This window comes from Triticum aestivum, chromosome 1A, assembly GCF_018294505.1.
Source record: "Triticum aestivum cultivar Chinese Spring chromosome 1A, IWGSC CS RefSeq v2.1, whole genome shotgun sequence".
NCBI classification, from domain to species: domain Eukaryota; kingdom Viridiplantae; phylum Streptophyta; class Magnoliopsida; order Poales; family Poaceae; genus Triticum; species Triticum aestivum.
The window spans coordinates 578,688,249-578,703,221 of record NC_057794.1 but is presented as its reverse complement, the minus strand read 5'-3'; the positions used below and the strand labels follow the sequence as shown (position 1 = coordinate 578,703,221).

Genomic DNA, 14,973 nt, shown 5'->3' with positions numbered 1-14,973 from the left:
GGAAGGGTGTTAGACTGTATATATATACGTAGCCTCTGTGTAAATATTATAACATTGTATTGTACCTCTTGGTACCTCTATATAATGAGATAGCCACTCCCCGTTTTGGGTGTCGAGCCAGTTTCCCAAACCCTATGCTTTACAACCCAATTTTTTATTTGGCCGTTTTTTCTGTGATTTTTTCGTGTTCCCTTTTTCCCTTTTTTCTTTTATTAAATTAGCAAACTTTCTTCAAAAAAATTGTCAACTTTTCCTGAAAATCTATGAACTTTTTTTCAATTTAGTAAACTCATTTTGATAATTGACAAACTTTTTCCAAATTTGTGAACTCTATCAAAAAACGATGAACCTTTTTCAAATTCGTGACCTTTTTTCAAATCAATGAACATTTTTTCAATTTTGATGAACTTCCTTTTCAAATCCGTGAACTTTTTTCAAACACATGATTGTTGTGAACTACTTCCATAAATTAGTGCACTTTTTTCATTTTCATGAACTTTTTTTCAATTTGTCAACCATTTGAATACATTAACTTTTTGCATTAGCCAATTTTTGTATGCATGTTTGTGAACTTTCCAAAATTATTTATCCCAAAATTCATGTCAAATAATTAAAAAATATCAGCGAGGTAAGCTGGTTCTTAAAACAATTGGCGCTGCAGGGAGCCACTGGCATCTAGTTGGTTTAGCGGTTAGGCAAACTCGAAGACGAGTGGAAAGGCGCGAGTTTGATTCGTAGAGAGCCACTATAATAACAAGTCTTCCTGCGTGCGCCTTTGTGGGCCGGCCCACCAGGCGCTGGTGTAGGCGCCAACTGCCCTCTGCGGCGCTGAAGGCGCCAAATAGGCACTCCCGTCGGTATGACCAATTTATTGTGGACGGTCCATGTTGTGGGCCATTTAGTTAAGTGGTGTGGTCATTGGCTTGTGGGCTAGAGCTGGTTGTGTTTGCGCCTGTTCATACCAGTGGACAGTTTAGTGCTTGTCCACAATACATGAAGATCGGACGCTCACGTAAGATAGAAACAGACTATGATGCCATTGTATAGGAGACCATTGACAATGGTGCTACTGTGCAGTAGCACGAAACATAACTACATGCAAAGCAAAACGGGCCAGTACACAAAATATCATGTGAAAACTAGATATAACACATAGTTACCATATACCGCGTCAAATCAGCACCCACATCTCACCACGGACCGGTGTGCCATTCACATTGACCATCTTCCAACAAAAAATGAAAATTAAACAATTACACACACCCTGATCCATCATCAATGTTGTGTGGCCCAAGCCCACTTAAAATCACATATGAAGAACTCACGCTATAGCCGCAATTGCGGTCACTGTGTTATGTCTCGTCCTTACATTCCTATTAGCAATTGCCTAGAGGCGAGAGAATCGGGGCGGCCCATCAGCGCAATAGCTTGTTGCCGCTCATGCCTCGCCGTAGGTTCGCTCACTCTCTCTGATTTTCTTTCTTATTTTGTTTTCAGTTTTGTTTTCTTTTTTTCTTTGTTTTTTCACTGACTTCTTTGGTTTTTGTTTCTTTGTTTTCACTTATTTTTGTCAGTTTTTTCGTTTTTTCGTTTTACATTTGGTTACTTTTTGTTTTCTTCGTGCTCCTCGGTTTTCTTTTCTTTTTTTGTTTCTTTGTCGGTTTTAATCGGTATCTTTGTTTTAACACATGTCTACTTTTGGTGAGTACACAATGTACGTTTTTAGCGGACATGTGAAACATTTCTTTTTATCCACTTTGGACATTTTCAAATGCTTACATGATGTAAATTCATTTAAATAGATGTTTTGAACCCTTCTTTGAATACCTGGTAACATTTTTTCAAAACACGTGGTACATTATTTAAATGGCAATAGACATTTTTGTAAAACTACGCAAACATTTTTTACATTTTATAATACTTTTGGAATTTTCACAATCATTTTTGGGAAACATACAAATATTTCTGTAAAATTTCACGATACATATTTTATGGAAATAAACATTTTTCCCCTTGTACATAACATTTTTAAATGCCACAAACATTCTCTTTTGAAACATAGGTATATTTCCATCAAATGCGAGCTTCATTTTTTGAGTGGCACGAAACAGTTTTCTTACATTACGCGAATATTTTCTTTACATTGTATACATATTTTTTGAAAAAAAACGCATATGTTTTTTGAAAAGCGGAAATATTTTTTGCATAGTCACGAACATTTTAAAAAGTTATCTACATTGTTTAGAAGATGTGCTAACAATCTTTATACTGTTTAAACATTTTTCAGATTTATGTTTCTAAAGTTTATAAGTAAATTTTAGTTTATGAATGTATGCATTTAATTTCAGTAAAAAAAAGTAAAAAATTCAGATGATGCCAGCATGAGACCACAGATCAGCAGGACAAGTCACGTTCAGTAGGCGGCACATCACCTAGCCGCACCCCAATGTCGGTGAATGTCGCGTCACGAGCATATTAGCGTGGCGTGGCGTGGCGGTACCAGTCCTCGCGCCCGTCACTCTAGATGTCGCCTTCCGCTTCCGCCACCTTCCATCACTCTCTAGACTCCTCCTCACCCTTCCACCGCTCACGCACTCTCTAGACACCTCCATCGCCACCTCACCCAGGCCCGCCGGCTTCCTACATAAGCCCCGCCGCTCTCCCCCATCACATCCATATCCTGATATCCACCCACACAGCGCGACTCATAGTTCCAGACCAACAACAACAGGAGAGGAGAGCTCACAAGATAAGATGGCGCACATGCGCGTGGTGCACCGGGACGAGGAGGGCCACAAGGTGGCGGAGAAGCTGCCGGTGCCGGAGACGAGGCGCCCGGACACGGCCAGGCACGTGGAGCGCAAGCTGGAGGAGCAGGGGCTGCACCGGCTGGAGCGCCACCCGGCCAACGCGCCCCGGGGCGTCGGCATCGGCGCGCCCCCGCCCAAGTCCGGCCGCGGCGGCAAGTACACCTGGGAGGGCCCCGAGGGGCTGGTCGACAGCGAGCTCGACCCCGCGCCCGCCGCCATCGACCGCAACGACCCCAACTACGACGAGGAGGAAGGCGGGGAGCAGGACGAGGTGGCCAAGGAGGTGGTCGTCGGGGAGGTGGAGGTCGCCAAGGTGGCCCAGGCCCGGGCCGGCGTCGCCAGGGTCGAGGTCGCGCCGCCGCTCCTCCAGGACCACGACCACCAGCAGTAGGAGCTGGTCGTGTGCGTGCGTGTGTGTCGTGTTGATCTTCGTTTCCTTGCTCTGTGCTCTGCTTACCATGAATGTGTGTGTAACAATAGATAATAATCAAGCGTGGAAGTGGATCAGTTAACCTCTGTCATGATGCATCCCTCTGGTTTCTTCTGTCAGATCATCATCATCCCTTGATGTTAGCTTATGTGTCAGAAGCTTTCCTCTGATTGCATCTAATTGCGCCCACTGTCAGCACAAACCTCTCATGTACTCCGTAACAAGCAAGCATAGTCAAAACACAAGTGTAGGTGTGTCTGGGAATGAGATACTTTTGTTCAGAATTTCACATCCACAGAAAGGTCTCTCCTAGAAGCTTAACCATATCCACAGAGGCAGCACACGGTCAGAGTTCTCTTCATCAGCGGTCGGGATAATTCAGCCGGCGTATTCCAGTACCATTTAGAGAAGAAGCGAGATTGGAGATTAGGAGTCCGAGTTAGAGGGGCTCGACAGATTCCATCTCCCAGATGCAGAATCCCAAGGGGAGAAATTACCACAGCTCGCGGAGAAACATACGGGAGGGGGGATTTCAGCTTTTGGAAGAGGGTATAGACAGAGGGAAAATGGGGAGAAATAAGAAAAGAGTCTTTAGGGCATCTCCAACGCGCGCACTCAAACCACCGTCCGCGATCGGATGTCCGGACGCAGCTTAACGAAATGTGATCCCTGCCAAGATATTAAGTGGTATAACCTCATTTTATTGCCCAAACAGATGGCCAAAATTTACATATTTTTTCGTGTACACTTCTGTATCTAGTATTTATTTTCTATTCTGTTCTAGCTTCGTGTATTATCTTGACTGTTGCTATTTCTATTCTGTTCCATCATCCCCTTTGTCAGACCATTCATTTTCCATTTATCCATCTCGGCATCTCATAACGACAACCCGTGGAAAAAACTCCTCCTGATGACCTAAATGTCACAGTAACAACAACAACAACAACAACAAGTAAATGGAGCACGCCCAGATCGATATATGAAATTCGAAACTGCGCTTGGTCTAACCTTTGCAGATAATGTATACCTAAGCAAGTCCATGAGAACGTACTTCTGATAGATCATCATAAGGGTAGGGCTGCATAATCCAACTGTTTTCTTTAGTTACTGATGATACCTCAGTTCTGAGAATGCACATACATCTTGAGAGATGTGCAACAACAGTGGTGCTCTGCTGCTGGAAAAACAGAGGGTGCTACTCCTGTAGCAATATAAATAGGCAGCCAAACAGACGAAAATGACCATTCGAACATAGAAAAACAAAACGATTGTTGCGGTTTGAAACAGTCACAAGGCAAGACAAACACAAGAGTAGTCTCAAGTAAAAAAAAAATTAAATGTGCAGTAATTTCTTTAAAAAAAGGTGCAGTCACAAACCAAATTGCCACCCTTACTTCTGAAACCCCAATTACTACTACTACTACTACACTGTCTTATCTTAAAAAAAGAATGTGCAGTAATTTCTTTTGCATATACTGTGTTAGTGAGCTAAGTAAATAAAGTACACTGCCTTCGCTAAGCTCTGCTGCACACCGCGATAAATTCCTTTTTAAGTAATCTATCCATCCTGGAAAACAATTGCAGCTTGCTGTTGGAGTGGCTGCGGTTTGGAATAAACCATTGCAATTACTGGCCTCTTCTATTTATCTCTGAAATTAAACCAGGACCCTTACGAGGAAATTGTTAATTGATTCATAATCTTGGTTGCAATCAGCATAGCATAAAATCAAGTCTGCCTTGCAAACAAATTGAACCAAACTGTTTCTATCAGGCAAATTGAAAGCAAGCCACCACTGTTTGATGTGTTGCAAAATGCAGGTTAACCCACACCCAAGCTACTAAACCAATCATTATATATTTGACCCACCCAACCGATAGAGTAGTCTTGTTTTTCTTTGAAAAATTGCTGAGAACAGCAAACAAGTTAACAAATCTGCGGTTCATACATGTTTACGATGTTTGGGGCAATCCTTTGAACCACACGACATGCTTCGAAATACTGTCCCTGGGCTGGTAAGAGATTTTTTTCATACTGGCTTGCACATCCCAAAGTAGCATACATTCTACGATTCACAGTTCATGGGACAACCACAGGCTAGGGAAACAACTCACATGAAAGGCCTATCAAACAACCACCATACTATAAGTATAAATTCTTGACTTGACGGTTCACAGAACAGCCTCACAAACATCATGTCTCAAGTACACATTCTTTGCAGGTACCGAGATTAGGTGTAATCTCAGCCGCTATACCAAGGTTTACAAATACAGGTACACAATATCATCGGTTGTGTATTAAGCACGGGACAAACTGCCTACTAACGTTTAAGTCAGCCAGTACATTGTTACAATGCTACTACAGATATGGCTGACAGTGGCAGTAAATGACATCAACACATTGAGATCATAGAGTATTATAGTTACACTTGCTCATGCACCATCGTCATCTTCAACAGTGTTGACACGCTCGCACTCATCGATCCATTCGCTGTATCTGCAGGACAAGGGGTTCAATTTTCAGTTCCAGGTGTGGTGTGGATAAACCTGACGGAGTTGCAACAACGAGTAAAGAGGTATTTGTTGGATTCTGACTTACACATCAATAGCTTCAGTGAGCGCTGCACCAAAGATAACAGAGAGTTAGTACAATTCTAGAACATTAGCTCAACAAAGCTAAACAACTACTCCCTCCGTCTCATAATGTAGGACGTTTTTTGGCACTAGTGTAGTGTCAAAAAACGTCTTACATTATGGGACGGAGGGAGTACGTAACACTGTATTTCCTTTACAGGATATACTATCATACAGGTTCAGTTCTGATGAAAAGCAATTCAGTTAACTCAGACTAGGACATTATAAAATAGGGAGACACATAGCCATCTTACAGACATGATGGTGTGATTTAATGGCAGCCGAGCTCGCATTTGGCCCTGAAAGATTTACTACCTCGGCTATGCTCTATTATGACCTAGTTGATTAAAGTGACTAAACCCCCAAGAGTATATGAAATGGCATGGCTGTATGAAACTTGTAGACAAGCTATAGCCTGTTCCCAGAGTTGTAATCATTAGGTTGAGAAGGAACAAAACCAATGAGATTTGTTGTGTGGAATTTTCTGGCTGAAAATGAATCAGTATGGCATCTACGTCTACAATCAGAAGTTGTATGTAAAATTTGGACATACCATTTGCAGTGGTGCTGAAGCTTTCCTGGCAGATTTGACAATTGGCCTCACCAATCAGATTCTTCAGATCGCTGAAGGAAGAAAGAAAAGGCCAGTCACAATGTTGAATGGGCAGCCATTCCAAATTAAGAAGAGAACAGGTGAAGATAGTACTAACATCCGGCATTCAACGCTGCTCCCATGGTTGCAGAATGGGCAGGAAAAGACGGTATCGAGCTTGTCCATCCGCTTCCTAGGGGGTGGCTTAGCGGCCGCCTTCCTCTTCCCCATGGTTCGGCTTCTGTCCTTCCTTCAAAATCTACAAAGAGCAGCAGTTAGAATCTACTGTATCTATGAAATGACGATGAGACGTTTAAAACACTAATGGAGTTGCTAGTCGCTTAGGAATCAATAGTTAATACAGTATCTTGTGAAAAATACAGCAATTTTACAAGCAAGGGAATCCAGATGGAGAGTACTAATTGTTACCATAATAAAAAAAGCACCAAGCTATCATCATCATCCCTTGTAAAAGAAGCCGAAATTTGTAACCACGCAAGAGTAGACAGCACCCGAATCATACACATATCATCCACAAGAAGGAATCCAGGAACACAACAGCAGGCATGACCCTGCCAGGGGCGGATCTGGCCCGGAAATTTCGAAGGCCCCATCCCCACCCTAGTGGAAGGGAATTGACCGATTTGATTTAACAAAAAAGAGAAGTGATGCTGCGGTGGATGAGAAGAAACAACCTAGCTAGCTGCTCATGCATACCTCAGACTCAGAGGGAGGGAGGAGATCCGGTGGCCGGACGAAGACTGGGACGGGGTGGAGTCAGCCGCAGGACGCCCCGGGGCCCGAGTAAGAAGGGCGGCGGCGACGGCGACTGCGCAAGGTCGCCGAGAGGCGGGATCGAGGCGGCGGCAGGTAGATCCGCTGCCCGGGGCTGGAAGGGAAAGGGGGTGCGAGGGGAGAGGAAGGTGGGCAGGGGAAAGGAATAAACGAAAAGCCAAAATTCTTCTTCTAAATCTCCGTTGAAAAGAAAGTGACACGCAACCGTCGCTGTTTTTCAATCTGGGACGCCCCGTGTTCCAACTCTAATTTCACCTCTCCCTTCGTTTCTAAATACAAGACCTTTTGGTCGACGCGGATTTTTGGGATATGAGGCCACGCGAAGTCGGAATCTTGTTCGTCCGTGCGCCCATCGCAATTGCTACTTATTATAGCCACCCATTAATCGCCAGCATTCGCGAATACGTGGTGCTATACACCCGGCCGTGGACCAGACGACATTTATCTTCATATGGATACAGGCTTGTTTGCTAGCGCACACGTCACTCTTCTGGAGATGGCATAACTGCTCTTCTGGATTCTTATCCAACTAGTCCCCTGTGGAGAAACAAAGGCGGAAGAGGAGATGGGTTCTACGCACATGGAGCAGCCCCTTGAAGGTTGGAAATCCCTGTGTGATCTGTTTTCCTTGTTTTATTTCTCTATACCAAGCAACATGCCCACCTGCAATCATCTCTCCCAAGCCGGGTGCCATCAGGCTAGCCATAGTGGGGGTAACTTAGGTAGTAATTTAACACATCCCAAGATAATTCTGCTTATGTGACAAGTATTTAATGAGAAAAGAGGTGCTTGTGGTAACCTAGGTATCTGCGAGCACATACTGTAACATAGCGCTTCTCGAGGCAAAATGAGTCTATCAGCTAATAAATGAAACCATCTATGACACTACTACTTAGTTACTTTGCACTATGAAGATAGTAACTTAGACTAGTGTCATATGCATGACACTAGTATAAGCTACTCCCCACTATGACCAGCCTCATACGGTTCAGGGGCAGCTGGGTGTAATTGATGAGCGCAGGGATGTTTAATTTGCCATAACGCTGGCCGTCCATTGCTGAATTATTGCCCATGGTTGGGGTGTGGTGCACACGCATCATGGTATTAATGACGTCCCTGCCTGCTGGTGTATTTTCATTTGTTGTGTAGTACTCTTTTCTTTTTTTAGTCTGCATATAAGGTTTGGTCAAAGTCAATTTTTATAAAGTTTGACTAATTTTATATTAAAAAATATAAACATTGACAATATGAAATCAACATTATCAGATGCATCACGAAATGTATTTTCATACTATAGTTTTAATATTGTAGATGTTTATATTTTTATATATAAATTTGGTCAAATTTTATGTAGTTTGACTTTGACCAAATCTTATATGCGGAGTAAAAAGAAACGGAGGGAGTACGGCATCTCACGAGTAGAGTAAAAGTTAATGCTCCATGCACACAACCGTTGGAGTTGTATTATTGATAGGCCAGCATGTGCTCGCAGATACATGCAGTACAGATACCACACAGGAAAACAAATACATATGGAAACTACGGCAATCCCATCGCATAAGAGAGCATTTTCATAGTTTGTTCATGAAGATCATGGCCATGAGGAGCAGGTTCACAATGCCGAGCAAGAAAATGTTCCTCAACCATTCTTGATTATGTTCACAAGAAGTGAAACATGGACATAGACCGACCGATGCACATGTGAAATCAGATGTCCCAGCTCGCGCTGAAGTACTACTGGGAAGTGGCAGCATTGACAAGCAAGCTGGAACTTTAAAAAGGCCGTGAGGACCATGGTGCAGCTAGCCATCGGGACTGATGGACACGCGCCTGAATTCAATGCCCGGGCCTGCCCTGCGGGCCATCTCCTGCAGATGTCAGGTGCAAATACGTGGGCTATACCAAATGATATACGGATGGTGGGAAACGTTATACCGGCCATAAGTATTCGAGTTGCACGAATCACGTGGCAACATGCAGTGTGGATTTCGGCATCGCGTGGCCGTATGTCCACTCGCGATTATTCGACGTTTTGATAGTTTAAATTAGACTGCCCAAAGTCTTAGACTGATCACAATGACAGTAACTTTAAGGGTAACAACGGATCCAACTCAGCAAATTTGCCTACGTAGCAATGAGTTAATGAGGAGAGAGATAAATTGAGTAACTTAGTACCATAGTTACCGTAACATCACATATCCCAAGACAATATGAGTCTATAATCCAATAAATGAATCTTTGCATGACATAACACATGTGTTACTACCCACTATGAAAGTAGTAACATAGTCTAAAACAATGTATTATGTTACTAGTATAAGTTACTCTCCACTTTGGCCCTTTGACAAATACTAGTATTTCTGGACGGAGGGAGTATCTAAGAACGGAAGTAGTATTTGTCAAAGGGCCAAAGACGATATAAGTACTACAAACCTTTGTTTTCAGAAAAAGTATCACAATTACTTACAAACACATCCATACATAAACATAAAATTACATTCAACTTTTTGAAGGTGCCTAAGTCTTCTTCCTCCTGAATCCATCAGCAGGGCGTCATGAGTATAGCTCGATGCCACCTCTAGGCCTCCCCCTCGACGACGCAAACTTTTTAAAACTCATGGCCTTGTCGAGGCAGCGACCAAAAAGTTGTCGATGTAGACTAGGAAACACCGGCAGCTGCGATCTACAAAGCAAATCGTCGCCCTAGAGAAGAAAACGCCGAAGGGGCATGTAGAAACTCCGAAAACCATGAACTATGGCTGAATTCAGATGAATCCACTAGAAACCTAAACCGAGCGGATCTCGCCCTCTCATCGAAGGCGGAACAAAGAGAAAGCGCGTATTTTTTTGTTTCCGAGATGCAGGTTCGTGCCTCTCGCAGAAGCAAAACCGTGACTTTTACGAATGGTATAGAAAAACAAAATATATGTTTTTTTTGTTTATGAGAGGCACGACCGTGCCTCTCGCGGAAGCAAAAAAAATGCATTGTCCAAAAGCTAAGGAAGACCGGTGAAAACCTGAAAAGACAAAAACCCAGGAAAAAATTATTTTAAAAAATGAAAATGCGTGTGATAAAAAGAACCGAAGGAAGCGCCCAGAGCACGACATGTGAGCACGCTCTCAGCCCACCCTAGCTAGTTGCTAGGCGTTAGTTGGGCTCGGCCCATTACTGTTTCTCTGATTACAGATCCAAAAACCTGTGCAAACAGCGTAATTCGAAACGAGAATCTTCATGTTGAACGCGGAAAGCACAACCAGCTCACACCCCACACTTGACGTGCTATATTCATTCTTGTACGCCTAAATGCAGATAGTAAAAAAGCAGCTCTTTTCTTTTTCTTTCTTTTTGATTTTCTTAAATATGTGAACTTTTCAGAATTGTGATATTTTTTCTTTTTATTCTGTGGAAATGTGTGAACTTTTTCATCAAATTCGATGATCTTTTTTCAAATACGATGAACTTTTTTCAAATCCAATAAACTTGTTTCAAATTTAATTAAAATTTTCACATTTATGAACTTTTTTGAAATTCGATGAACTTTGTTTAATATACGATGAACTTTTTTTCAAATTCGATGAACTTTTTAAAACTCGATGAACTTTTTTGTCAAATTTGATGATGGTTTTTAAAATTCAATTAAAAAATTCCAATCTTTGATGAAAATTTTCAAATTATTTAAATGATAAAAAAATCCCGATTTGAGAACTTTTTTTGAAAATCGATGAACTTTTCTTCAAAATGGATGAACTTTTTCATATTTGTGAACTTTTCCTGAAAATTAATGAACTTTATTTCAAATTTCGTTTTAAAAATAATTTAATGCTTTATTAAAATAAAGGTGAACTACCACTGTTTTCTTGTAGTGAATAACATAGCGAGTTTGATACAATGGTTATTGCGGTAGGTTATCTACCTTGTGGTGCCTGAGTTCGAATCCAAGGTTTCCCAAAATTGATGTTTACTTTTCTTCACCTTTCCTTTTTGAACAGGTTGCTGGGCCGGCCCGCTTCGCGTTGCTTGCGAGCGCCAGAAGTGCCAACTGGCGCTTAAAGCGCGGATTAGGAGCTCCCTAGTTGCTCCCCCAAGAAAGGTTTGAAAAATGGATTAACTGGGCCTGCCTTATGCATCCAGGAGCTAGCGAATTAGCGTCGAATAGGAAATGGCTCAAGTAATAGCGTTGACATACCTACCTAGCTGACAAGTGCTCCTTCGCGAGCCTCCCAACAACCACTTGGGGTGGGAGCTAGCAAATTACCGTCAAAACAAATGCTCAGCTGTCGCCATGTGTCGTGCTCTAGGCGCTCCCTTCGAATTTTATTTTTATTTTATTTTTTCACATGTTTTTTCGGCTTTTTAGACCGTTTTTTCGGTATTTTGGTTTTCCACCAGTCTTAGCTTTTGGACAAATAAACTGAAGCAATAAATTGCTCGAACAAACATGTTTTTTTGCTTCCGCGAAAGGCACCGATTTGATTTTATTTGAGGAACAGAAATGCCTCCCGAAAACAAAAAAAACATGTTTTCTCTTTTTTTGTTCTTTCGAGAGAGATACGGTTTGACTTTCGCGAGAGACATGACCGTGCCTCTCGGAAACGAAAAAACGCGTTTTCTCTTCTTCTTTTTCTTCCGCGAGTGTGTCTCTCGGAAACGAAAAAAAATATTTTCTGTTTTTTTCATGAGAGGCATGGTTTTGCTTCCGCGAGAGGTACGATTTTACTTCTATGAAAGGCACGGTCATGCCTCTCGGAAACGGAAAGAAAAAACATGTTTTCTTTTTTTTTCTTCCCTAAGAGCATGGTTTTTCGTCCGGTATTTTTTGTAAAAAAATTTTTTTGCCAAAACCTATCAACATAGAATCTAGTTTTGAAGATCTCGACACGAGGAATCCAATGATAAAAATAGTTTGAGATTCGAACGAACGGTTTAAAACATAAAATGTTTTGAATAAACGGATCTATGAAAAAAAACTCACAGGTTGCGACAAGTGACGCACATGCCGCGTGCCACTTATCGCAACCTATGAAGGTGGAAGTTATCTTTGAAAGGAGTACTCCTTAATTAGTGATTTTACCTTTTTTTAGGCAACATTGCCATACCTTCCCGCAAAAAAGAAAACAAAATCAAAGCATTGTTAGAGCATCTCTAGCAGATCCGGTAACCGCGTGTCTCACAAAATGCGTATAGGGCTCCCGCAAATTATTTTTACGGTGTGGTGAGCGCTCCGGTCGAACAGATCCCGCAAACGCTTTGCGGTCCTGTTTGCGGGATCTGTTCGGCCGGAACGACAGCCGCATCGTAATTTTTTTTATAAAACATCAAATAAATTGCAGATTTCATAATGTCAACCGAATGGAATCTAAAAACAATCTGCGCCACTTTTTCTTCGGTCCTGTCTCAAATTCGTCGCGAGATGCAACAACACTAGTTTTTCATCATCGTCGTCGAGGATCAAATCTTCTATGTCTGAATCGTCAGACAAAGACGACGAGGACGAACTCCAATCCATCTACAATATGCACACAATCCAGAATGAGCTTCACCTGAACCCAATCTGGGCGAAAATTGAGCACTAGCCGGAAAGGGTTTCACCTGAACATACCTTGCCGAAGCAAGCCGCGTCGCAATGCCTTTTCTCCTCTCGTCGGCCGACCGGGGCTGCCCCTTTCTTCTTCCCACCGTCCGACGCCGCGCTGCCCCTTTCTTCTCCCCTGGCCGAAGCAGCGCCGCGCCACCCTCTTCCCCCGACGTGCGTCGCTCAAAGTAGGCTGAATGGAGCGGATCCGCAAGGAATGAGCTTGCACACCGAGCTCCTGGCCGAATCCATGTGTCGGCACCGGCGGCGAGCCGCCGGCGCAGAAGGTTACCTCCGCTACCGAAAGTTGGTAGAGTGGATGCGATGCGGGGCTGCCGGAGGCGGCACCTAGGGGCGGGGATTTGCAGCGGCGGCGGAGAGTGGAAGCGGGAAACATAAGTGGGCGGAAACGCTTTGCGTCAATGAAAAGGGGAGCCTACAAAATTGGGTGGGTTCCTGCACATATGGAGGAAATGGGCTCGTGAAATGCGGGATCCCACAGAAAATATTTTTGGGATGACCTGATTTGGCGGATCTTCTTGGGCTGGGGATACCGGATGGATCCCGCAAACCGACGTTATTTTATGATAGACATGTTTATGATTATAATTACAGATTATAGTTGCTCATGCCATGCTTAAGTAGCCAGGAGTGGATAATGATTTATCTTAAATGTTAGCATGCATTAAAATGGTTGTGATGTAGTATGATGATATGGTATATGCTCCTCGGAATGTTTCGAGTGGCTTGACTTGGCACATGTTCACGCATGTAGTTAAAATCAACATAGGCTCCATGATATTTTATGTGCATGGTGTTTATATCCTACTCATGCTAGTATTCAATGTTAGTTATTCACAACGCATGTTTATGACCATTTTTGCTCTCTAGCCGGCCGCTTCTCAACCTATTTGCTCGGCCTGATTTGACGGATCTGCTCGGGCCGGGGATACAGAATGGATCCCGCAAACCGACGTTATTTTAGCGAATGGCCCGATTTGCGGGATCTGCTAGAGATGCTCTTACACCTACGTAGAACACAGGAGCGAGCGAGCAAAGCAAATATGATGGTCCAAAGCCAAGTTTCCGAAAGGTTCTAGAAGCTTTATGTTGGTTTCTTTTTTTCTTTCTTGTTTACTTGTTTTCATTATGTTTTGTTTTATTATTCCCCTTTTTACTTACATTTTTTGCTCCTTTTTCATTTTCTAACTTTTCAAATATGTGATCTTTTTTCAACTTCGTGAATATTTTTAAATTTTGGGTTTTCTAGTTTTGTGAATTATTTTTCATTTCATGAAAAAAATATTCCTAAACTTATGTAAATCCATGAACATTTTTTTAAATTAATAAACATGTTTTTGAATCTACAAATATTTATTCATATTCATGAACTAAAAGTGCGTTTTTTAAAAAATATATTCAAAAACAAATGGGAACCTTGTGTTATATCCATTGGATCGGGTAGGCTTAGATCAATCCGGTGATTTACCTTCTGCATGGCCGGATGAGCTTGAGCCGGCCGTCATGGTGACGGTGGCCGGGGATGGCAAAGAGTAGCGGTGGCGGTGCTTCCCGCCAGCACCGCACTAACCCTAGATCGGTAGGGGATTCGGTGGGGTGTACGGCGTTGCGACGAACCTCGTCATGCGAGCTGCCGGCCCTCACCTCTTTATATAGTGCAGGTGACAGGGGGCCGTCACCCATAGTGGGTTGAGCGCCCCCGATCAGGGCGCGGATCTAGGGGCCCGGTGGGCCGTTGGGCCCACACGGTGGAGATCATCCTAACATTCTCCTCCTTGATCTCAACTTTTACATTTGACCTTATGCTTTTACTTTACTCGTTTCATAACAGATCAATACATAGAACATGTTTCATCGTCAGAGCTCAATTGTCGATAGAATCAGACAGCCACAACGTACCTCTCTGTTTTGAAACAAATTCTTTAACCGTGGGCCCTTTTATTGTCCGAAAATCTTAGACTATACCATAAAACCCATGTCGACTGTGTGTTGTTCGAACACACTGGGCGGTAAGCCTTTAATAAGCAGATCTGCAAACACTTGTCTGTTGCTTTTATGCTTCAAGCATTTCTACATAATTCCGGACTTTCTCCTTTACAGCGCATAACTCTATGTCAATGT

At 42.8% G+C, this 14,973-nt stretch overlaps 2 protein-coding genes across 2 annotated transcripts; one reads left to right on the top strand and one right to left on the bottom strand.

Moving 5' to 3' along the window:
- Positions 1-2,688: 2,688 nt before the first annotated feature.
- Positions 2,689-3,331, top strand: LOC123069441 (uncharacterized; the record flags this gene model as incomplete). The annotated part of the gene is given in 1 exon segment (XM_044492300.1): positions 2,689-3,331. A coding segment is annotated over 1 exon segment (447 nt). The 3' UTR covers positions 3,202-3,331.
- A 2,033-nt stretch (positions 3,332-5,364) lies between these two features.
- Positions 5,365-7,528, bottom strand: LOC123069449 (transcription elongation factor 1 homolog). Its single transcript, XM_044492308.1, has 5 exons — positions 7,181-7,528; positions 6,582-6,722; positions 6,425-6,495; positions 5,837-5,858; positions 5,365-5,734 (listed from the first exon to the last, which is right to left on the bottom strand). Exons 2-5 carry the CDS (start codon positions 6,692-6,694, stop codon positions 5,671-5,673), a joined length of 270 nt encoding a protein of 89 aa, XP_044348243.1. The 5' UTR covers positions 6,695-6,722; positions 7,181-7,528; the 3' UTR covers positions 5,365-5,670.
- Positions 7,529-14,973: the final 7,445 nt, after the last annotated feature.